Here is a 25,513-nt window from a genome sequence, read left to right on the forward strand (position 1 = left end):
AAATAAGGACAAGTGGTTTAGTCTTGAAAATTTTATTACAATAATTAAGAAAAAAAATTATTTAATCAATTAAAGGTTTTGTTATCCTTTGGGACAGAGGGCTATGTCTTCTCCTGTAATTTTATTTATTTTTTTTGATAATGCTTAATAAAATCTTAAGGTGGCCGTTTCTAGATTTGTTCACGGATTGGGCTTTGGATCTAATTATATACTGTATTAGGCTCGGGCTTCGTGGTTTGGGCCATTCAAATTCTGATAAAAGTGAAGTTCAAACCCGGCCCGCCGTCCCACCACCTCAAAGTAAAGTTGGGGTTAATAAACGTGTTTTCTTGCATAACTAGAGAGGAAAAAAGAAAAAGAGGGGAAAGAGAAAAAGATTATCTATTTTGATTGGTTAAAACTTAAAACTTAAAAGTGATTTAGTTATGTTACCCTCTTGGTACCTTAGGAAACTAGTAATTGCATTAAGGATCTCGCTGTCCCCTGTATTTCAATTGGACCGTCCCTACAGTCACCGTCACCACATCACGTTAGGAGGGACGGAAAACAAAAGTTTTCTTCGCTGCAGACGGGATGGAAATAATAGCTGCCTGAAAATTTTAACGTCCATTCTGCGAGGAAACAAACAGAGACCAAAGGTAAATTATTTAAAAGAAAAGAAATTAAGGATCGCAATTTACAAACAGGAGCAATGCCATGGGGTTCTTCCGTTAGGGCTTTTGCGAGACTTCGAGTGAGGGTGGAGAAGGGGAGACAGAAGGGATCTTCAGAGGGTTCACCATTTAGACCAGTGAAAAAGTTGGCAACCAAGGGAGCGTTCAGGTATGATTCTTGTCATTCTATACGAGAAAAGAGAAGTATGAAAATGGAAGGTGGTCTCTGCCTATCTGAAAAAAAAGAGGGTGATCAATTATGATGGTTATTGGTCAAAGCTCTCTCTCATCATATCTTCAGTATTTTTACTTAAACCATGGTTGATTTGACACAGTATGACCTCTTCCCGGGTGGCTTCTGCTTGTGTATATTAGTATTGGACCTATTGGTTAATCTTCTATGAGAAAACATGAAAGTTTAGTTCTTTGGTTTTGGTAAACAAATGGATACCTTTATCTTCTACATGGGCTTAAAATTGGAGCTAGGGGTGCTTGATTAAATTAAAGGTTAAGATCCCATTAAATTTTTACTAAGAATTGTAGAACCATCAACTTTGACATAGTATCGCCTCCTGCTAGATTTTGCGTTCCCAAATGCAAGCCTACACTTCAAACCACAATGAAATGTCTCATGTCTTCCCAATGCAAGTTTGGGGACAATGAATTTTATTTTAGGCGACATTCAAATGGTCCCGATTTTAACAGCTTGAAGAAGCCAGTGCTGGTCTCATTTTAACGCCCTGGCCATCCAGTGGAGCAATTCCAAGATTGACCCAAAGAAATAGAAATACTCAAATTTTGTCATAGACTGAGTGAATAGTGATTGACACCCATAGTTGTCATGTCAAGGCGGTGCCTAGACAATAAGGTGCTCATGGAGTGTGGCCTACTTGCCTCGCTTTATCGCAAAGATATTTTGTACAAGATGGTCTTGGATACTTTTGTATCAATGTATCCTTAATTTTTTTTTGAGATTTTAATAATAAAATAAACATTATTAAACTAAATTATTCAGTTTAAGTTAAAAACACTACTTTCTTTTTATCAGTTTTCTCATTTGTTAGGGTTCAATCAACATATATACTGCCTTAACCCTGGAAGATTTCAAGATTTGAACTGGTAAGTATGGAACAACTCAAAATTTTGTCCAATCAACACATATTGATTATTATTTTTTTCTTCTTCTTCGTCCTCTTTCATCCTTTCTTTTCTTTTCTTCCTTTTCTAGGACAAAAATAAAGGCTTAACCACTCTATTTTCTGGAATCTTTTTTCTTTCTTCATCTTATGAATATGTTGATTTTATGTAAATGAAGTTTATACATGTTTTATGAAGATTGTAAACAATTAATAGTGAAAGATGGTTGCTGCTTGCTATGGAGCCTAGGGAATTGTCCTAAGATTCATGGTTTTTTTTTTTTTTATTCAAAAAAAGGTCATTGCCTAGGCGATATGGCATCCCCCTTTTGCCCAGCCTCACCTAGATGCCTTGAAAGGTATGCTGTCAGGGTCCAATCCTTTACTTTGACAATCAAGAAATAGAAAGCTAGCTTAATATGTGGAGCAATGAGTTTGCACTGTCACATTCTTTAATTTTGACCCTCCAATAAAACACGACATGCCATCAATTACATGAAAAACCAAATCACCCAATGGGTGCTTGCCTAGGTGATTTATTATCGATGTGTTCCATGGTTTTCAAAACCGGACCGGACCGGAAAAACCGGGAACCGGTTAGGTGACCGGTTCCGTTTTACCCCAGAACCGTTATTTCGCCAAAAACCATTGATTTGGTCAGCAAACCGCTGACCCGGGCAGTTGAACCGTTCGAACCGTCCAACGGTTTTGGCTGTTTTTTAATTTTTTTTTATTTTTTGCGGACCCCTGACCGGTTCATTGTCCGGTTTGGTTTTAAAAACCTTGATGTGTTCACATGGTCACAACATTTACTTGCGATCATCTAATAAAACATAGACATGTTATCAATCAAATGAAAAACCAAATTATCTAGTGAGTGCACCTGTTGTTATCCCAAATGGCACACTAACAACCCACTAATATATGAAAAAATAGAGATTGCTTCTAGGGTATACTACCTTACTATGACAACTTACAAATACTAGGGTAGCCTTAACATGTTGAACGATGAGATCACACGACCACAACACTTTCATGTGACCCTCCAATGAGACACAAGCATGCTAATCAAATTAAAACCCAAATCACTGAATGAGTGCATGCTTGGGTGATTTGGTTTTGATGAATTCACATGGCCACACCACTTTCTTGCAACTCTACAATAAAACATAGACATGCTAACAATTAAATGAAAAATCAAATCACCCAATGACTGCATGCTTTTCTTCTATCTTAAATGATACATAAATTACCTACTACCATATGAAAAAAATAGGGACTACTATGAATGTATGACAATCAAGAAATGCCAATGTAGCTTAACTCCCTTGAGAGACATTCCATTTCCTTAAAAATGTGCCTGCATATCCAAGGGACTTCACAAGTTGCCCAAGTGATGATCAGTTTTGAGTCCCCCTCTACTTCCAAGAAGCGGAAGCCAAATTGCTTTGCTTAGGACAATATTGTTGTTTATGATGCTTTGTAGCTTCTAATTGTCCACCTTATTATTGCATATTCTATGCCATTTGAGCTGCATTTAACTATTTATACGCTAAGTGGATTATTTGCTATTAGCATCTTTTTAATTTAACTGAGGTTGGGCCTTGGCGTATCGGTTGGGTTGCTCCATTGCAATCAGGGTGACCAAGGTTCAAATCTTGGAAACAACCTCTCTGTATGTGCAGGGGTAAGGCTGCATACATTTGCGCCCCCCCAAAGAAGTGCACTGGGCTGCCCTTTTAGTATTATTGTAATTTTATTGCTTGTAATGTTTGTTTTGAGTATATCTTTTTTTTTTTCAATTTATATCCGGTTCATTGTATGTTGCAGCCAAGGATGAATCTTGAACTAGCTATATAGTCTCTTCTGCCAATTGATTTGATCCTGGTTGTACTGAGGAAGAGATGGGGACTAGTCTTGAAAACAAGCTGTACACTGGGAAGTCAAACCCAGGTAAAGGTAACCACTGCTAAGGGAAATCCATTTTACCTAGATATGGCAAGGATATGGCACTGGTGTTGCATGGACAAGGTCAGAATCCAATCTGTGTCCAAGAGTCTGACTCAGTAAGATGAGAAAATGTGGATTCACAGACACATTTATCAAAAATATATAGTATTTCAAGTAGTTCATAATTTTTGAATTCTAAAATTATCTACCTGCATAAGGGGGTCTAACATAGATTTCATTCAAATTCTATTTTCTTTAATATAATTTTCCTTTTTACTTATTATAAGAAAAAAAAATGGTGTCTTTATTACTAAATAATGTTTGATATGAAAAATGGCATCCATCTTGTATATTAGTTGTTCACTTATGGCATATAAGCTTGGAGATGAAAGGGAAATGTTATGTAGAATTGTCCTCAATGTGGAGTGTTGGATTCTGATGAGTGTCTGACGTAGACACGTTCATTTAGGAGAGCTCATGCAACGCTGCTGGACAATGTGTCAGATATGGAATTTGCACTAAAAGTTGAAGTGTCCAGCATGATATGGCACCCTTGTACAGGTTTCTGGGCACCATAGATGGAAATATGTTTTGTTCTCATGCTGCTCCCCCTAAAATTCTTTGGTGCAGGTGTGCTAAATGGCAGCAATGTTGGAGAATATGAAAATCCTTTGCGTGACCGGCTTATTTATTTGACAATGTGTCTTATTGGATATCGTGTGGAAGTCCAGTTGAAAAATGGATCTATATATTCTGGGATATTTCATGCAACAAACGCTGAAAATGATTTTGGTATGTGTTACTGATTTTAATGTGTTAGTGGTAATGCTTTTGCATAGGAGATTGAAGGGCTTACAAGTTTATGTATTGTTTTCAACTTTTGTTTTGAAAATGACACATTATTTTCCTATAATTCAATCATTTCCGTCCTCAATATCCAGTTGCATGTTAATTTCAGGAATTATCCTGAAAATGGCTAGGTTAACCAAGGATTGCTCATTCAAAGGACAGAAGCCAATATCTGATTCTACTAGCAAGGCTCCTTCAAAGACTCTGATCATACCTGCTAAAGAACTTGTACAAGTTATAGCAAAGGTTCTACTGCATTTTCTCAATGATTTTGGTTGATTTATCTCATTCTTACACAGATAATTACTGTACAGTTAATAAATAAGGTTTATGTTATTTATTGGATAAGGCAGCTAAACCTATTGCGGTTCTTCCATTGTGATAGTTTGTGATCTTATTCTATATCACTTGTGTCAGGGTGTGCCATTGACCTGGGATGGTTTGACAAGTGGGGTCCAACGTGAAAGGCGGCAAGATATTATGACAGACTCTTTAATATCACAATCTCAGGTTGTTGAGGTAGAGAGAGAGCTGGAGCACTGGACTCCTGATGAAGATGGTCCACAGTGCCCTGAGTTGGAGAGTATATTTGATAACCCTTGGAATAGGTTGTTACAAAAACCTATTGGGATTTAAGCATGATCATAACCTGATGCTACTTATGGTTCCCACTCCTGTATTATACATATTTGGCCTGATTATATTGTCAGTTGATTGTAGCCATACATGATGGTGATTTGATTGTAGTCATCATTTTTCAGTTCTTACTTCAGAGGATGGATGCACTTGCAAATGTTGTTTGGCATGGATTGTTTTTTTGAGCAGCTTTTTGAATGACTTTTCTTCTTTGCCTCTTTGAATGGCTATCATTTAAATGCTTTTCATCCATTCATATGTCCCTGAACATTAAGCAGTATTGGTGATATTGTTGTAAACATCCATCTAATTTTACTATTTTAGAAATAGATTCATGATATCAAAGTTTTTGATACTTTTTTGGGGGTGGGGTGCTCAACATGACAAGGATTTTACATTGAGAGAAGAAAGGAGATTTACCATGTTTTGAATATAAAACATGGATTCTAGTAATCTAAGATTATGTGATTGCAACTAAAATTCTTTTATTGATCAAACTTTAGTGATTTCTTGGGGGAGAATATGGGGTCAGAAGTTGGGAGACGTAATGTGGTGCACATGAGCATCATTGTCAACTTCTGAATCCATGTTTTGAGTAGAAAGCCTTATGTGCTGATTCGGCCAAGCTTCTTGTGAAAGGAAGAGGAGAAAGTTGGGGATTTCAGCAATAGATAGAGGAAAGGGAAGAAAAGGAGAAGAAGGTCAACTAGGATAGTGATTCATAACCCTAGTCGCCAGCCCCTCATTCTATTTATAATTAACTTAAATATGAGATATTACAAAGATGCCCCTAGTAGGGCGGCAACTCAAACTAAGTACTTACAATTCTTTTAAAAATAAAAAACTAATGGGCCCAAGGCCCAACAACTTCTTAATTTAAAAGAAAACAAACTAAACATAAATCGGCCCACTCAACATTTTGAATATAAAACATGGATTCTAGTAATCTAAGATTATATGATTGCAACTAAAATTATTTTATTGATCAAACTTTAGTGATTTCTTGGAGGAGAATATGGAGTTAGAAGTTGGGAGATGTAACGTGGTGCACATGAGCATCTTTGTCAATTTGATGCATGGGGCTTGCTTTGACGCATTTCAGAAGTTGGATATTATTTCTGAAGCCTGTTGTGCAACATCTTTGTCAACTGGCGCAAATGTCTCTAGATAATCAATGCCATAGGTCTGTGTGTACCCTTTTGCAACAAGTCTTGCCTTGTACCTCTCTATACTTCCATCTGCCTTATACTTTATTGTGTAAACCCATCTGCATCCAACCGTCTCCTTGCCTTCTGGTAGGTCCACAATCTCCCATGTCTGATTCTTAATTAAAGCCTCCATCTCTTCCTGCATAGCTGTCTTCCACTCAGGTTTGGAGAGAGCCTCACTAACACCCTTGGGTATAGACACTGAATCAAGAGAAGAGAGAAAAGCACGGTAGGAAGGAAAAAGTCCACTGTAGGATAAGTACTGTGAGATACAATGAGCAGTGCACTTTCTCTTCCATTTTCTAAGAGCAATAGGGAGATCAAGGTTATCTGTAACAGTGTCAGTAGGATCAATGGGAACTGAAATAGTAGTGGGATCAAGAGGAATACCTAAATCCATATCAGCCGAATCTGGAGTCTCCAAGGGATCGATAGGAAGTGGTGTGAGTTCTGCTGTAGTGGAATCAACCGCCTTATGGAGTCTCTGCCGTGAGTAATGCTGTGAAATGGAACGCAAAGGAGGTGGCAAAGTGGGTGACATCGGGTGGTGGTCAAGCATAGGAGTAGACACAGGGACTGGAACTGGGAGAGGATAGACTGCTGACTTACTTCCCCAAAACACTCCCCCTGAGAAGAATCCTTTGAGAAGAAGTACGTAGATTCAAAAAAGGTAACATCCATAGTAACATACCGGTTCCCAGAGACTAGATCATAGCAGCAGTACCCTTTCTGATTCTCTGCATATCCAAGGAAAACACATTTCTTTGCCTTGGGATCAAGCTTCGAACGGTAAGGGCCAAGAATATGCGCAAAGCAGACACATCCAAACACCCTTAGAGGAATATGAAACATCTCCCCCTGAGGAAAAAGAAGGCTGAATGGGGTGCTGAATCCGAGTACACGAGAGGGCACCCTGTTAATCAGATATACTGCCGTGAGAACTGCATCACCCCAAAAATGAACCGAAACTGTGGCTGTGATCATCATGCTTCTTGCCGTCTCAACGATGTGTCTATTCTTCCTCTCTGCAACACCATTCTGCTGTGGACTATAGGAGCAACTGCTCTGATGGACAACACCATACTCCAACAGATATGAGGCAAGATGTCTCTCAAAATATTCCCTAGCATTGTCAGATCTGAACATCTTTATTCTCGTCCCAAACTGTGTTAGTACCATCTGGTGGGATTGCCTCACCAAGGATGGTATTTCATCGCGTGATTTCATTAGGTAAATCCAGGAATATCGAGAGAAATCATCCACAAACAGGAGAAAATAGCGATAGCCGCCCATAGAGGGAACACGATAAGGGTCCCACACATCCGAATGAATAACATCAAAGGGAGAAGAACATCTTTTATTACTAGGTTTAAAAGAGTGTCTACAATGCTTTCCAAGTTCACAACCCTCACACTTCAAACTTGACAGACTCACAGACTCAAACAATTTTGGAAACAAACAACTTAAAGAAGAAAAGGATAAATGACCCAGACGGTTGTGCCAAAGCATAATCTGACCCACAGATTTTGACTCACTATCTCTGCAAACATGATGGCTTTGGTGAAGAGGGAGAGCATCCAGGAGGTAGATTCCATTCACTTCACGACCACTCCCAATCATCCTCTTTGAATCCAGATCCTGCAAAATACAGCGTCCAGGAGAAAAAATCACTGAGCAGTTCAGATTCTTAGTCAAACTACTAACAGATAACAAATTAGTGCTCAATCTAGGAACATGGAGGACAGAGGGTAAGCAAATAGAATCATTAATCCTGACTGATCCCTTCCCAGCAATAGGAACATGGGATCCATCAGCTGTGGAGACCTTATCTCTGCCAGAACAGAGCTGATAAGAGGAGAAAATAGTGGAGCAATGGGTCATATGCTCTGAGGCTCCAGAGTCTATAATCCAAGGAGATCTCTCCTTACCTGAAGCAGAAACATAGTTTGCAGTGACATGTGAATTACCTGTGTGGGCAAAGGAGGTAGAGTGAGCTCCACCTGTGCTGCCTGTACCTTGTTGTCCGCTTACGGATGAACTGGAACTAGCTGTATCCCTCTGATTCAGAAGTAACCCAAACCTCTCAAGCTTGGCCCTTACTGCAGCAGCTGCAACGGACTCCAAAGCGCTGTAGTAGGGGGGCCGGAGTATCACCGGTAACTGCCATGTGTGCATTTCCTTTCTTATTCTTCAATCTGGTCGGCACAAGATATGGGTGAAGCTTCCAACAAGTGTCTCTTGTATGCTTAGGCTTCTTGCAGTAGTCACAGACCAAGTTCCTTTTGTCTTCCTTTTTGTTTTCATTGCCATTCTGTTTAGATTTCACAGCACTTACCATAGCAGACTGATCAGAACTGAGATTTTTCATCATTACATCCCTCCTGCACTCCTCTCCTAACACAAAGGCATATGCTTGGGAGAGAGTGACACTGTCCCTAGAAAGAAGATGTTGTCGTGCAATGTCATACTCAGAGTTAAGGCCAGCAAGGAATTCGAACACCCTATACTTCTCTAAATGTCTTTGATAGGTAGCTGCATCCTTGGTGGTTTCCCAAGCAAAGGTCTCTAGATGGTCGATCTCCTGTCGTAGGGTCTTAAGGACTGAAAAATAGGCTGCAACAGATCTATCTCCCTGCCTTGTGGCAATAATTTGATTTCTCAGTTGATAAGCCCTAGCAACATTCTCCCTTTGTGAATAGGTTTCTGCAACCCCATCCCATATCTCCTTAGCAGTGTTTTCCCATAGAAAATTTTTACTTATATGTGGCAACATAGAATTACACAACCATGTCATTACCATATAATTTTCCTGCACCCACCGGGAGTTGCCAGTTTCGGGTTTCACCTCTTCACCAGTAATGTACCCCAATTTTCCACGAGCCCCAATGGCCATCTTTGCAGATTGGGACCATTCCAAGTAGTTTGTACCATCCAACCTAACTGTAGTAATGGTCCCAGCTCCGAAGGGGTCTCCAGCACCTTCCCACTGGTCCCATTTCATTCCCGAGCTTATATTCAATTCTGTGTCCCTCCATGTTTCTCAAAAGAGGTATAGAAAACAACAAAAAAAAAACAACAAGAACAAACAGAATACCTTCTGGAACCAACGACACTCCTTTGGTGTTTTGGACTTTCTTCCCACGAAAGATTCCTTTTCTGTGGGATGGGAGAAGAGAGAGAAAAAGCAACTGCCCTCTCTAGAAGCCTCCAAACCACATGGAACTTGAATCGCCCCTTACAAAAAATCCAGAGGAACCCTAAAAAATTAGGGCGCCACTACCTAGGTCAAAATTGAAGAGTCCAACAAAATCAGGACTCTTCCCCTTTCTCCAGTTTTTCCTGATTCTGATGAGAAACCCTAGACCAGCTACATGGCATATAGATCCATCAAGAAAATCCAAAAACTGGGCTTACCTAAGAGCTTCGATCAGCCTCTTAAATCTCCATGCAGTCGGCCGATCTAGGGCTGCAGGAGTGAATCTCTTCAAGAACCTTCAACCTGCTCTGATACCAAGTAGAAAGCCTTATGTGCTGATTCGGCCAAGCTTCTTGTGAAAGGAAGAGGAGAAAGTTGGGGGTTTCAGCAATAGACAGAGGAAAGGGAAGAAAAGGAGAAGAAGGTCAACTAGGATAGTGATTCATAACCCTAGCCGCCAGCCCCTCATTCTATTTATAATTAACTTAAATATGAGATATTACAAAGATGCCCCTAGTAGGGCGGCAACTCAAACTAAGTACTTACAATTCTTTTAAAAATAAAAAACTAATGGGCCCAAGGCCCAACAACTTCTTAATTTAAAAGAAAACAAACTAAACATAAATCGGCCCACTCAACATTTTGAATATAAAACATGGATTCTAGTAATCTAAGATTATATGATTGCAACTAAAATTCTTTTATTGATCAAACTTTAGTGATTTCTTGGAGGAGAATATGGAGTTAGAAGTTGGGAGATGTAACGTGGTGCACATGAGCATCTTTGTCAATTTGATGCATGGGGCTTGCTTTGACGCATTTCAGAAGTTGGATATTATTTCTGAAGCCTGTTGTGCAGCATTTTGTGTTCTGAATGTTATCTAGGGAAACCTTCTTTTTTCCCTGTCTGATGACTCTGGCCATAATGAATTATTGGGAGTGATTGAAAGGATAGAGAAAAAGGTAATGGACATTAAGTCACACGCTTACCTCGTTCCTTGCTTGTGGAAAAATTTGCTGCTTCTTTTGCATTTAAGGTTTCTTGTCTGTTTTGAGTACATATGCACATCTAATACAGCATGCTTGATTTTTTTTTTTAATTGTTAACCATGGTAAATTTTATTAAAACAAACTCAAGAAAGGGAGAAAATCCTTTTTATCATATGAAGAGGAAAGTGAAAGCACAGTACAATCAGCTCAAGGGCTGTCCAATATGCATTATAACAATTCACTATCACTTTGGTTTACATTGATTCCCAGACCTGGTTCCTGCCATAATAGATTCTCCCTTGTTATTCCTTACCTTGCCTGTTTGCCATAAACTTTTCTGCTTTAACTATCCATCTGGAAAGAAGTTCATGTTGGATTCCAAATATTGGGCTTTTCTTATAGTGTCATATTATCCAAGGGTTATCTTATTCTCCATCCAACTAATTTCCACTTGGCAATCTCCTTCCACATCTAAGCTTGACCAACCCGAAGAATAAGCTAGCTTTAGACCCTGAAGGAGCAAATGATTTCAGCCCTCAATGAGTTTCCTTCCCCACGTGGGCCAATAAAGTTCTTCAAAATTACTACTAGTAATTTTTGTATCATTCTCCTGGTTTGTCCTAGTTTCTAATATATAGTTTGAGGGATACTTTTGGTATTAGTGAACTTACATAAAAAATTAATTTATGTAAGTTTGGGTGAGGCTGTTGAATCTAGTACATAACAATGTTTATGTCATTTTAGTGGGACTGTGCAGATAGAAGTTTGAGATTTGTAATTTGGGGAGCTTTTAACACTGATTCTTTTTTCATCACTAACCAATTTCTTCTATATAAGACAGTGGTATGGAATAGATATTGGACATTGCTTACCGGTTAACCATTAATTGCTATTGTTAACAAAGTGTTTGATGCCATGCATCAACATACTTAAGTTGTTGAACTTTCAAAGATATGGGTGTTGAGAAACGGATTGACATTGGGATCTCTGTATTCCTTTATCCAGTACTTATGTTAAATTGATATTTAGACTGAACACTGGTGTCATTCATATTTATTGAAATTTTAATGGTATCATTGGTTGAATAGAAACAAAAGTACCAAATCTCTCTTGCATTGGCTAGCACTGATGTAGTCAACAATGTTGACTTACACAAAGTTGCCTATGGTTATATTCATGAGACATGAGCCTTTTTTGGATAAGTTGTACATTGTATTAACTAAAAGGAGGAAATGGCTAGGTGGAGTGATAAGAGATCCAGGGCAATCAAGCTAGGTGAGGTGATGAGCGATGAAATTGGCTCATTTTTGCTTAGGTACTCAGGTGCTATTGCAGTGAACAATTCCTCGAGTGCCGTGCGCTTACTTTGCTTCAAGGTCTTAGATTGGCTTTCTCTCACAGCTTCTCAAATTTTACAGTGGAAGGTCACTGCAAAGTTGTCATTTCTTGATTTACTTTGACAGACTCAGGTCCATGGGCTCTTAATCATTTGATTAGAGAGGCTAAGTTGTTGATGTCCAACTTGAACTGCTTGTTCATGTGGGCTCCTCGATCTACTAATAAGCTTGCTGATGCACTAGCAAGATCTTTTTTGGGAGATAGGTTTAGGTGAACACAATAGCTGTTCAGCAGGCTGTGCAACCAATAATAATGCTCCAGACCGGTCATAAAATACATGAGACCCACAGACATTCATCCCTCCCTGTGGGCCCCATGGATTTTATCACTGGCGTTGAGCATTGTACTGGTTCCACAGCCTGCTACACAGCTAAAGCGTTCAGCTAATCCGGATTCCTTTTTTGGAGGTCTGAGGCCTGGGGTTAATGTTGGAAAATAGTGTGGTTAAAAGAAGTTTTACTTAGGACAGCCTTGGACTGTTTCTTCTATTGTTCCTCGGTCCCTTTCTTGGGTTTGAGGCTTCACCTAATGCAATGTGTTTTCAATTATTGATACAAAAGGGGGTGCTACATAACAGTATGGAATATTTTACTTGACTATGGGAACCACAAGAAAATACAAGGCAGAGTGCTGATAAAAAAAACAAGGTGGAGTACAAATGAATCCTCTATTTACCAAATGATGAATTATGACGTCGCTGTCTCAATGACCATTAAAGTTGTCTGACTTACTGTCAAAGGCCTTGAGAATTGACACCTGTCATCTTAGTGTGTCTTCAACCCTTCCAATTAGTGCTTGCACAATGGTATATGATCCTTGTTAAAACAAGATATGTAATTTAGGACCAATATCAAGTACAGGATCAATTATATGAAGGATATTGTACCATAAGGTAGGAGAATTTAGAGGATAGATGTGGGACATGTGGGAAGAGAGAAATAGATGAATTCTTGAATATAAGGAAGCATCTTTGGAAGTACTAAGGGAACACATCCTTTCCCTCAGTTCCTAGGTGCTGGCAGCAGAAGAATTCAAAAAGTTCTCTTGTGATGACTTGAGGAATCTACTAGAAATCCTAAACTCTCCCCTAGTGACTCGTAGAGTTATCCTACATTCCTACCTTCTGATAGTAAATCGCAGTTGCAATTTGATGGTAGTGCTAGACGTGACCTAAGGCCTTCTAGCATTTTTTCTGAGGGAGCGGTCTCTCCAATCTGATGGGTGCAATTTCTAGGCTTATAGTAGCTCGATGACACGAACAGGCATGTGAGCTATACATAGGAACTGGTATAGCTAAACAGCTACATACTCCCCTGTTATTAAAGGAGACTTGGTCAGCAAAATACTTTGGGGCCAAATGGTTGGTATTGGGCCATGGAGGCTGGTCTACCATTCAAATAAATCAATATTTTTGAGCACTTCAGATGATTTCCCTAGAATGTGAATGTAATCATACTCTCTTTTGCCTTTGGATAATACGCAATACAGATCATTTTTCAAAAATAAGTGGCATTTTACTGATAAAAAAAGTGACAGCCTTCGGATAATACACAATACAGATATCATTTTTCAAATATAAGTGGCATTTTACTGATAAAAAAGTGACATTTCACATTTGTTTGACAGCTAGTCCCAACAGCTATCATTTGGACTGAAAGGAATAGATGGTTGTTTTTAGTCTAGTCTAAATGTGTGGAGGAGTTGATGCAGAATTGTTTCTTGGAGTTCTGTATCCAAAGAGTTTGCTGATCGGTCCCTGATTCAGCATTGTAACTGTCTTGTTATGGGATTCCTAGCTTTCTGTTGTATCCATAGTTTTCAAGGCATCTAGGTGATTCTGGGTGACACTGGGGTGCCTATTCACCTAGGCGATAAAAAATTTATAATATAAAAAACTAACTTTTGGTTAATTCCCTAGTTTTATATACCATTCAGCATGTATAAATGAAAAATAGCAATTCTCTTTATTAAGAACATTAAATTTCCTCTAAAATGTGGCAAATCATCACATCTAAAAGATAAAAATCTTTTACATATATTAATTTCATTATTTTCAAAAACAATACTACTATAATAAGTATTTAATAGAGCAATTTCATATCAATTAACAGCTAAAGAAGGTTATTAACTTTATATGATAAATATTCAAGATGGGAAAGTAAAATAGAAAAAACAAGGATGGAGTTTCTGTTTTATTTAATGGGAGGGGGAGAGAGAGAGAGAGAATAGAAAAAAAGAACCTCTTTATAATTCTATTCTTTCTTTCCTCTTTTCTTTTCTTTCTTTCTTTCTTTCTCTCTCCTCAAAACCCTTTGATCTTTTAAATTTCAGTAGTAAAACATTAAAACAAAGTATAATTGATATATATATATATATAATAAAATGTATTAACACGTACATTAATAATTTAATATGATACAACAATATAAATGATATTATAAAAAGTGCCCGCCTTGTCATTTTTGTCACCTAGGCAGGCGCTTAGTTGCCTAGAAGGGCGCATAGTTGCTAAAAGTCAAGGTGCTTGGGCAAGGTGCCTTCTTCAAAAGAAAGTGTTGTCTGTACTGTTCTTAGCTGTTCATTTATGTAGTAAGCAAAGAAAGAAAAAGAGAAAAACATTAGGTAGAAGCATCCATTTAAGAATCCATGGTATTCCAACATGTCCTTGACATGGAGTCAATCCCATGCAAAATTGATAATCGTTTTTAGAGAATAAAAACCTATTCAGGGACCTCACCTAAGAGCTTAAGCTTTTAGGTTGAATGGTTCTTTAATATGGTATCAGAGCCTGTTTGACCAAGTGATCTAGTGTTCAATCACTGCTGGCCCCATTATAATTAACTAAAGTTCAGCATAAGGTATGGGCTGGCCTGTGCTTGTCCATGCTTCAAGCCCAATAGACTTTTGTACGAGGGGGCCTGTTAGAGAATAAAAACCTATTTAAGGACCTCACCTAAGAGCTTAAACTTTTAGGTTGTACGGTTCTTTAAGAATCATAATCTTCATCCTTGTCTTCTTTTCCATCTGAAATGTCTTTAATGCATCTATTTCCTCTTTTTTCCTATTGTATATTGGTTGATTTTTTTTTTCCTTTTTTATTTCTTAACAAGGAATTGGGATCAGTTTGAAGCTAACAAATCATTATTTGGAGTAAAGAGCACCTTTAATGAGGAATTTTATACCACAAAACTTGAGAGAGGTCCTCATATGAGAGAATTGGAAAGGGAAGCTACAAGAATAGCAAGAGAAATCGAGAATGAAGAAACTCATGATCTTCATTTAGCTGAGGTGACCAATTACCTACTTATCATGCTTTCCTTTGCTCTTATTGTCTGATTTGCTTTCTTCTTGTTTGATTCTATCAAGTTTTGACATTTTTACTGATCCACTCAACAGGAAAGAGGCCTTAACTTTCATGATGACTATGATGAGGAGGCCAGGTTCTCATCAGTACTCAGGGGGGTTGATGATAGTGGATATGAAGAAAGTGAGGACTCAGCATTGGATTCACATAATTCTGATACCTTTGGAGCTTCTTCTGGATCTGTCATTAGCAGGTCCTTTTCAGATGTGGTCAGAGGAAAGACCAATGATGGAACTCATGCATCATCAAGCTCTTCATTAATGGTAGCCCTGTGACCATTTTCTTTCTATAAAATATTGTATTTATTGGTAAGGATAGCTAAGGAGTTGAGCTTTCTGCCATTTAATCTTGCATAATACGATCTTCTATGGTTTAGTAGTGGTAATAATCTCAAAAGACACATTTAGCTTGAATTGCATTTTTTTGAAGAAGGTAAGGATATTGTAGTAATCACAAAAAAGGGTGGTGTCCTCCATGTACATTGAGCTGTTACACATGGCAGTTGGCGTTCTTTACAAAAAGACTGGCTATTGAGAAAAAGGCCCTCAGGATAAGAAGTGAAATTCACCCTATGAATTGCATGGTATTAAAATAAACATTTTTCTGGAAGGGTTCACAAAAAGACTGGCTATTGAGAAAAAGGCCCTCAGGATAAGAATTGAAATTCACACCCTATGAATTGCATGGTATTAAAATAAACATTTTTTCTAGAAGGGTTCTGGAACCTTGCATGAAAGATAGCCACAATGAAATACTCCATAGCATATTTAATTGCTGAACTGGGACAAAAATATAGAAGTACAAAATATTCATCAAAATAGAGATGTTTGTCTGAAGAAGAATCATCTCTCACCTACCTGTGCCTTCTTTTTCTCCTTCTCCTACTTTGTGACATGTAGTATTTCAAAGGAGCATGTATAAGTATGATCATCTAAACCAAGATCCTGTAGAATAACTTCACACTCTATGTTACTCAGATACGACAAGGATATAGTTGGATAAGTTATCTAATACAAAATTTACGCTATAAGTTGAAGTATCAGGAATCAGATACAAAATTTATGCTATAAGAAGAAGTATTGGGAATGATATGGCACCCTGGTACAGATACATGGGTATCATAGTTTACACTTTATTCCTCCAAACAGACAAAAAAAAGGAAGTATAAAATGCATTTTGCACAAATCATCATCTAAGCCTTTTCCCAACTATATGAGGTTGGCTACATGAATCCGGTTTCATGATGTTTGAACAGGTATTTATATCCAGTTACATGAGAATATTCTTTCAGCAACTACTTGTTCTGACGTGGCTTCCTTGAGTAAACAAAGTTATGGGTGGAGTAGTACTCACCCTCTTGCCTAGAGCAGCCACTTGGCCAGTAGATGTCTGGGCCTGGGCTGCAGATGTGCTTGCTGGTACTAGTTGTGGACTTTGATCCCTATGAACTTTACAACATGAGCCCAGAAGAAGCAACTTAGGAGTTTTTCCTATCTGTTCTCCTATCACCAGCACCAACCCTAAGCCTGGCATCTTTTTGGAAATGTTCAACGTAATATTCTTCCAAAGTACATACTGTGACTTTCTCAGACATCTAATTCGTCGCTTATAAATGGCACCATTTATTCTCATTTTTAAGTTAAAGACTGATTATTGATAGTTCTCTCTCTCAAAAGATGTTCATTGGATTTGCTTGTTGGTCATTTTTTTAATACTTCTGCTTCTTCATGTTTATTAATGTATCTACAAGAATTACTAATTGGTTTTATACTTGGGGTTAATCCCCTGGCCTTCTCATCGTTGCTTAATGGTTATTTGACTCTTTGGCATGACCTTTAAAGTTTAAATTGCATTTGCATTCTTTATCTATATCTAAGATTCCATTTTCTTTCTATTTCTTTGTATTATGCAGGATGAAGCCCAATTTACTCAATTAAATACTGGCAGGGATTTATGCCATTTTGGATCTGGTGACCTTGCCAAACAGTTGCCTTCAGATTTTGTTTCAAAGAGCTTCACTGCTTTGGAAGGAGAAAACAGGTATCTAGTTAATAGTTTTTTTTTTGTTAATTATGTATTTTCTTCCCATTCTGTTCTACTAGAATTGGAAATGAATAGTTCATAACAGATGAATAATGTTGTCCTCAAAGAGTTTTACCCAGGAAGCCCTGATCTTACATTCCTAAAATTTTAGGTTGCATGAGAACCGGTTCAGAGAACAGAATAGTGGAAATAATTTCCCGAAGGACTTTGAGGAAAGGAAAAATGTCAGTTAACTTCAATTATCATTGAGTGTTCTCTTTGTAGATTTGCATGCTATGCAGTTTTGTCATTGATTTTCTTGGGTTTCATGCTTATGCATGCATTCTTATATCTACTTTATATTTGTTTTCTCTATGTTGCTTAATGCAGGTCAGTGAGGAGGTGCAGCCTTCAAAACTAGAGGGTGAGTAGGATCTACATTTTTATTTGTTAAACATGTTAGACCATGTATGTTTGTGGTCATGAATGTTTAACATGTTTGCTTTGTCTATTTTCTGATATTGGGACATAATTTTATGGTGAGGAATAAAAAATGATGTCCTTGATTTTAAAGTTGTAACCATTTTTAATAGAATTCCTGCAAAACGTCAATCCCTAACTTCTTGCTGCAATTCTATTATCAATATTAGCTTATAATACTTGTCCAATGGTTAACAAGTTGTGAAATGGAAGTGAGTGTTGAATGATTATGAGAATTTATGGCTTAACAGAAGATATGACCTAAACTGGATTGCATTATGGAGCCAGACTCATGTAGCCAATTCCATATGGTTGGGATAAGAACTAGCCAAGCTAAATTAGTTTATACTCTAGCTAGTATGCATTGTGACTGCAACTTCACCTCAAAGTATCATACTAGAAAACCTAGAAGAGAAGTATCACTTTGGACCTTGAATGGAATAGTTCCAGACAAATACCGAGTGCATGATGATTTTGTCTTAAGTTATCCTGGAGCATGGCCTCTTGTCTGTAGGAAATTCCAGTGGGAGGTGGCTCTTCATCCCATCATTATTCCTCTTAACTCTCAACTGGTCTCAACCCTAGGTAATTTTCATGTTACTCAATATAATCCTGCTATAACCACCACTCCTCTTGTCTTTTCCGGCATGCATACAGTCTATGCATGTGTCCTATGTTGATGATCAGAATGCCAAAGCTTTGTTGGGTGGTTTCAAAGTGATTTCTGAGGATGATTAGAGGTCACAAGGTGATTGGAGGGGATAAAGGAGAACTTGGAAGGGAATGCATCAATAGGATATCTTGTCTTCTCCAACATGCCTACAGTCTATGCCAGTGTCCTAGTTGATGATCAGAATGTCAAAGCTCTGTTGGGTGATTTCTGATGTTGATTAGAGGTCACAAGGTGATTGGAGGGGGTAAAGGAGAACTTGGAAGGGACATCAATAGGATATGGATTTGGTCGCATAGTTTCCAGGTGAGCTAATGGATAGTGACAGAGAACGTGTGTTTGGGTTTGATGGGTCAGTTAGAGAAAAAAAAATTTGGTCTTGGGGGAAAGAATCATGAGTCTTCACTTAGACTAGCCAATAGGAAGACAGAATCACAGAGTATTCTTTTATGTACTTTAGTGCTTTATATGATTAATTCCTCCTAGGCCCCTTTTGAAGGGACTGCATTGGATCAGCACCCTCCAATCATTTTCCTTCTATAGAAAGACCTTTCAAAGATGTGGAGGCTAAAGGATTATTCCAGAGATGGATAAGGATGAAACTCCAGTTCTGGGTCCTAATGGATTTACAGTGTATTTTATTGCTGCTGGGACATTATAAAGGATGGCCTATGTCAAGTTTATGGAATCATATGAGAGTGGGAGGGGGGATCAATAAAGCACTTCCATGGTCAAGTGCTGATAAAAATAGTAGATATGTAGGAAGCTGGGCACTCTCATCTCTATAGTTTTATATGTGTTAGTCTGGTGGATAGTTTTTCTGAGGTCATTTTTAAAATAATTTCTAATAGATGTATCAGGTGTTTTGGATATTTATCCTTCTGAAAGGGGTTTCTTTCAAAGGATTTGAAATTGTGGACCCAATTCCAATAGATGGGGTGGCCTCATAGAAAGGGCTTTGTTTCCATTATAGAAGGCTTCTGATCATGCATATTGGCCTCCTTGAAAAAAAAAGAGCTTTAGAGAGAAGTGGATCAAATTCCAATAGATGAGGTGGTCTCATGGAAAGGGCTTTGTTTCCATTATAGAAGGCTTATGATCATGTGTATTGGCCTCCTTGAAAAAATAAAGAGCTTTAAGGAGAGTGGAGATTGTGGATTAGAGGCGGGTGGTCATTGACACATCACTAAGTGCTGGTAAGTGGTTTTGCTGATGACTTTTTTGGCTAAGAAACACTTATTGCAGGGCTATCCCTTATTTTCCCTTTAGTATCTGATATTTAAGTAAGTTGACATCTAGAGCTGAGTGGTGGTGGCCTGGTGGATCTTATGAGAAGGTTTAGGAATAGGATTGAGCTTTTTTTTTTCTTTTTTTTTTTTCCATGGCTTATTGCTTCACTTTAATGTAGGGCTGTCAATGGACTCCAAAAGTTCGAAACCCAATCCGACATCTGATTTGATTATCTTAGATTTGGATGATCCATTTACATAATTGGGTCAGATTTGGATTTTACAAATTACATCTGATTAATAATCAGATTTGTTGCTGCCAAAGATATGTGCACCTACATCAAGATCAGATGTGGATTTTGCTCCATGTGGTCCTATTAAAATCAGAGTCTGATTATTTTATAATATATTGATTAAATATATAAAATTTATATAATTATACATAAATATAAAAATATATTTTATATTAGTTTATACATATAATATTCAATCTCTCATATTTATATTAATTTATTATATATAAGTTAAAAGTAATTAATTTTTAAAATTTTTTCTTTATTTAAAAAAATATATGAAGCTGAGTTGGATTAAATCTGAATCCAATCTGAGCCTGAGATCCCCAAATCCAATCAGATTTCAGATCACATGCAGATTTCAGTTTTCATTAGTCAGATTGGATTCAGATGTTACTGAATCGATTTGGATCCGACCCAATTACAGCCTCACTTTAATGTGATGAGCACCTAATTGTTACTTGAAACCCCAAGGCATTAGAGTTGTCTCCTCAAGAAAAAATGACCCTTGAAAACACTGCATAAGTGCATATATGTAAATAGACTGTATTTTTATTATTTACTTGGTTATGTTGAATTCAGAGTAAAGGGATGATGTGAAACAGAGTCCAGGTTGTTGACCTTTGGTCTCTTTTCTTGAAAACTGCAACCTATCAGCTGCCTGTGTAACTTCAACTTTAATGTTTGTTTTTTTAGTCCTTCCCATGTCTTTGTATAGCTTCCATAGATCTTGTAGTCAGGTGAGCTAATATCGGAGGATGCCTTTTAATTGGTTCAAATCTGTAATTATGTTGGCAATAATTGTTGATCTGATTGTATCATTTTAGCATCTTCCAATTATAAAGCTACATTGTTAATCATGTTGAAGTGCCATAACTGATGTAGATGCCCAATCAACACTGAACTTGAAGAAAGCTATTTCTGATAAAGGGGGGTTATCTCCCAGTGCCACAGCATATGATCCTTCATCTTCTCTTCACTCAAAGGGGCAAGATTGCGAGATTCCTTTTGGCAAAGCATCAGATTCTACAGCCAAAGAACATGATGCAACTCAACCTGTAAACTCTCAAGGACGACCTGGTAGTTCTACATCTTCAACTTCAGAATGTGTAGGTGGAACTTCAGCTTTAAGTGGTCCTGGTTTGCCTCCAACCTCATCCATGGGATCATTGTCTTTAGGGAAGTCCACATTAAATCCCCATGCCAAGGTGACATTTTTTCTCATGTTTTTACATCCCTACAACCCCTCCCCCTGCATCCACCTTCATGGTATTTTTCCTTGGTAGTCTTGATTTGCTTTCTGATTAGATTTTGTGTTTCAGGAATTCAAGCTCAATCCCAATGCAAAGAGTTTCATCCCATCTCAAACACCTTTAAGGCCTTCTTCTCCAGGAGCTGAAGGTTCCTTTTACCTCCCACCGAATGCTACTGCTGTCCAACATATACACGGTTTACCAGTGGGCATTGGGGTGAGCTCATGAAGACCAACTCATGTTCCTTATTCCTTTTTTTTCTTGTCACTTTAAATAGTTAATTGTCTATCCCTTTTTTTTTCTGTACCATCTTCCTACTACACAAAGTAGTGTTATTTCTCATTGATGGCGAAGGCTGCTAAGATTAGATTTTTGAGTTCTTACAACCCCCTCAACCAATTGGACAAGTTCTTCACTCCACCCAATCTGATTTATCTTGGGCACATTATGAGCGTGTTGAAACTTGATATTCGGATATTTTTATGTTTATAGACATTCCTCCACTGGACAACATTCTTTTCTTTTTGTTGTTGTGGGCTGACTGAAAAAGGGGGAAGGAGTAATTTGGCAGTTAAAGAATGAATTTAGGTGCTTCAAGCAGGTTTCTAAAGACATGATAATCCGAATAAAGTGGATTACGAATTCAGTTCAATCCACGTTTTAGGCTGTTTTGTAAATATTGGAAGTGATTTTGGGCTTGCTCTTTGCCGCAACTCCTTGTTGTACTCCTTTTTATAATTAATAAATCATTTTTGTGTTGCTGGTAAAAAAAACATTCTTTTCTTTTTGTTTTCTCAATTTTCTTTCTTCGATAAAATAAATATTATTTTTTTAATTTTTCTTGATAGCAGCATGCCCATCTTCACTTTCTATTCAGATCCTTTTTTAAAAGTTAAGAACTATTTTGACATGAGTCCTGAATGGCCATGTTGACCACGGTGGGATGGCAAAGCAGGATCCATTTAGCTGATTCATATGGTTTGAATAAAGCTTTGCTGTTAGAGTTATTTTTACAACGTTTGCAGATTCAACCCTCATTTGGACACCAGCCTGTTATTTACAATCCACAGACTGCATCTATACAATCACCTCAGGCATATATCCATCCAAGTGCACCAGTGGTATGCAGATTTGGTTTTATTACACCTTTCTCTTTGTACTTTTCTATTGATAGTTTATGCTGCCTATCAATTTGATATACCCATAGAAGTGATGGAGTATGATTTTGTTTTCCCCTTTTTTGCAGTATGGGCAGCAGATGATTCTTGGCCACCCTAGACAATTTTTGTACATGCCAAGCTACCCTCATGTAAGACTGCTTGAATAATGCTTTTTTATTATGATATGCATATTCTTGTTTGGTAACTTATCATCAATTTTATTAAGTAATGGTAAAATAAAGTCTATACATTATTTATCAAAAAATAATAGTCTATACATTGCAAAGAGCACAAGTGGTACCCAACTCATCATCATATTCACTCTGTCCCTGCCTTAGCTTTTGAGAGATTCTGCTTGCATCATACCAATCCCCATCAGTGTTCTTGACACTCCATAAAATTTGCTCCCTATCAGTCCCCTGTCTTGCTAGAGTGTCATCCATCCCATTTGCAGATCTACATACCCAAACAAAAATTGCATTCAACTCCTTTGCTATGTGCTTCTTACTTTCCTCACCGTATTTCTGTTTTTCAATGGAATTGGGCAATTTTGTTTCAGCCAACCTATTATTTTCCTTGAATCACCTTCCACCATAATATCTTTAAATCCCAATGATCTCCCCAAACTCAAGCCTTGAATTACAACCAACATCTCTGCCTCTATTAAGTTCTTTCATCCAATTGGACCTGGAAAGACTATCTTTCACTACTCTTTTGTGGTTTCAAAAGCTCCCCCCGCTCCTAACTCCTAAGGCTTCTGGGCTGCCTAAGCTGCCCCAATCAAAATTCAGCCTTAACATATTCCTCGAGTTCAGGAGCTACACTGTTTGTTTTCTTATCATATGGATCGACAATTTGTAAGTTCTGGTAGCTGAGCCTGGTTGCAGAGGCTTTCGCTCTAATAGAAAATTGTTGCCTTGTAGTTGAGGTGTCTTAAAATAACAGAGTTTATGGAACTATGATACCTGAAATACATGTACTGGGGGGGGGGGGTGCTTTGTGGAAAAGAGGCAAAGCTAAAGTGCATCATCACACAACTATGAGCATAACATTAGGCATGAGGTGTGTGGCTTTTTAAAATCTCGAGACAGGTATGAGACATGACATATTACATGTTTTTCTTAAATTTATATAAAAACAGACCAAAGTCCCATAAGATTAAGGTAAACTGATTGAAAAAAGGATCAATGCAAACTTACCAAGTTTTGTGTCCCAAAAGATTATAGGTAGCTCATGATCCAAAAAAAACTACATGTTTGATTTACTTCCTATAAAATGTTCTGGTGGCGCTAATACGGTTATATTGTTTCAACTTTCAACTAAATCTTACTTTCTCCTTTTTTTTCTCTTTTTTTTTTTTTTTTAAGTTACACAATTATAGCTTACATTTACAGAAATGTTCTTAAACCAATAAGATTCAATTTTTTCTTATTTTTGCTTCTTTAATTCCATTGACACAAATTCTCTAGCTAGGACTGACCTTTTTCTGAGATAATTTTTAATTCATGTATTAATTTAGTTAATGATAACCTGTGCCCCAATCTTTGACATTCCTACAAAGAATAAATGTGTTATTTTGAAATGCATAAATCTTAAAACCTATGTGGACAAATTACAATAAGATGAAATAGAATAGAATCAATATTTGATATTTCAAATGTGAGTAGAAAGTCTTTTTTTGTCAATGTGCCAATTTAAGTTTTTGAGTTTATGCTTGTTCCATCACTGGCAGATATATGAATGAATGCTTCCAGAGCTTTGGCATGACATTTTTGAAATTTCCAACATGGTAGCTATTTCCAAGTAATCAAACCTCTGAAACTGACTGATTTGGGCATTCATGGCTGGCCAAAAGAACACAGAGTGGTCTTGCAAAAAGAAATCAAGGTATAAAGGTGCAACTTGAGCTGGGTTGGCTTTGGCCAACCCAAAAAAGTCAGGTTGGGTTGGGTTGAAGTTTGGATTAGGGTTAGGGTTGAAAATATGTACCAGACTATGGGTCAGGTTAGGGTTGAGGCATTGGCCAATTGAATGGTGGATACTAATCATTACATATTGGGATCTATGGTGACTCTAGCTAAAAAGTCTTGGGTTTTAGCTTGAACCTCTTGCAACATTAAAAACACAGAAAAAGATCATTATAGTGCAAGACTTATTTATAAAGAATAAATACGTTTTTGTGAGGCTTAAGCTTCATTTATGTTACTTATATGCTTCATCTCATGTTTCATCGTTTCATCCAGATTAGTGAGGCTCAAGTTTACACTATATATTAGTTTTGCTTCTTGATATCAGATTATCCGCTCCAATACATGCTAGGCACGGGGTTTTACCTACCTGCCCGTGTTTACACTATATACAAGCTTGCAACTCTCTCTTATATAATTTGGTGTTCTGGACAGGAAATGCCATACAAAGGAAGCGATTTCTAACCACTTGAGCTTGGTAATGCATTCTCAGTGGCTGTAGGTGCTTGTAAATAACACCATTCTGAGAGATGAGACAAAATTTTATCACAGAAACCCAATGTCTCAGTGTTCAATGTGAAGATTCTGTAGCACCTTCTAAAAGCCATAGGAAGGTTAGATGCTTCAAATATCAATTTGATTTTGTATTTGTATTCTCCAAAAAGAAGAAAAAAAGGAATTTTGTATTTGTATAATTTAAGTTACTATTAAGAAGTATTAGTGTAAGACGTCTGCAAGTGGAAAGGCAAATTGAGCACGATTCGGCCTAGTACTTTGGTGGGTTTAACCCGAGTCTGAACTCTGAACCGACCTAATGTCAGGCTTTGCATTGGTGGGGCTTGAATGAATGTTTGATTTGTGGTGTAGGCTTGAGCTTGATCGAAGTTTGGGTTGTGGCCTAGACTAAGGCCGACCCAACCAAACCCACTCTAAGCTATAAGTCTATTATATTATTATGTATATTTATCCCATATTCCCATGTATAAATATGTATATATTATTATGAAACAGCATCATTTACACCGTAGAGTATTTATGATATGTATGTGATCAATTAGG

General features: G+C 37.6%; 1 protein-coding gene across 5 annotated transcripts; it reads left to right on the forward strand.

Annotated features, from left to right (window-relative positions):
• The first annotated feature begins 649 nt into the window (after positions 1-649).
• On the forward strand, positions 650-25,180 carry LOC104609358 (polyadenylate-binding protein-interacting protein 3-like). Of its 5 annotated transcripts, none has more exons than XM_088890042.1 (16): positions 679-822; positions 1,718-1,772; positions 3,620-3,742; positions 4,370-4,531; positions 4,698-4,834; positions 5,006-5,196; positions 15,127-15,304; positions 15,413-15,643; positions 17,293-17,420; positions 17,575-17,647; positions 17,793-17,826; positions 20,960-21,282; positions 21,397-21,543; positions 22,353-22,448; positions 22,574-22,636; positions 24,890-25,180. In XM_088890042.1, the coding sequence occupies exons 3-16, from the start codon at positions 3,694-3,696 to the stop codon at positions 24,917-24,919; spliced, it is 1,842 nt and encodes a 613-aa protein (XP_088746168.1). In that variant the 5' UTR covers positions 679-822; positions 1,718-1,772; positions 3,620-3,693; the 3' UTR covers positions 24,920-25,180. The 5 variants fall into 5 exon arrangements, with proteins under 5 accessions (XP_010273955.1, XP_019055317.1, XP_010273958.1 ...); XM_010275654.3 differs by having other exon boundaries at positions 683-822; positions 3,620-3,748; XM_010275653.3 differs by lacking the exon at positions 1,718-1,772 and having other exon boundaries at positions 650-822; positions 3,620-3,748.
• The last annotated feature ends 333 nt before the right edge of the window (positions 25,181-25,513 follow it).

The sequence above is a fragment of the Nelumbo nucifera genome, chromosome 6 (genome assembly GCF_055504915.1).
Source record: "Nelumbo nucifera cultivar China Antique chromosome 6, China Antique-T2T, whole genome shotgun sequence".
In the NCBI taxonomy this organism is placed as follows: Eukaryota; Viridiplantae; Streptophyta; class Magnoliopsida; order Proteales; family Nelumbonaceae; genus Nelumbo; species Nelumbo nucifera.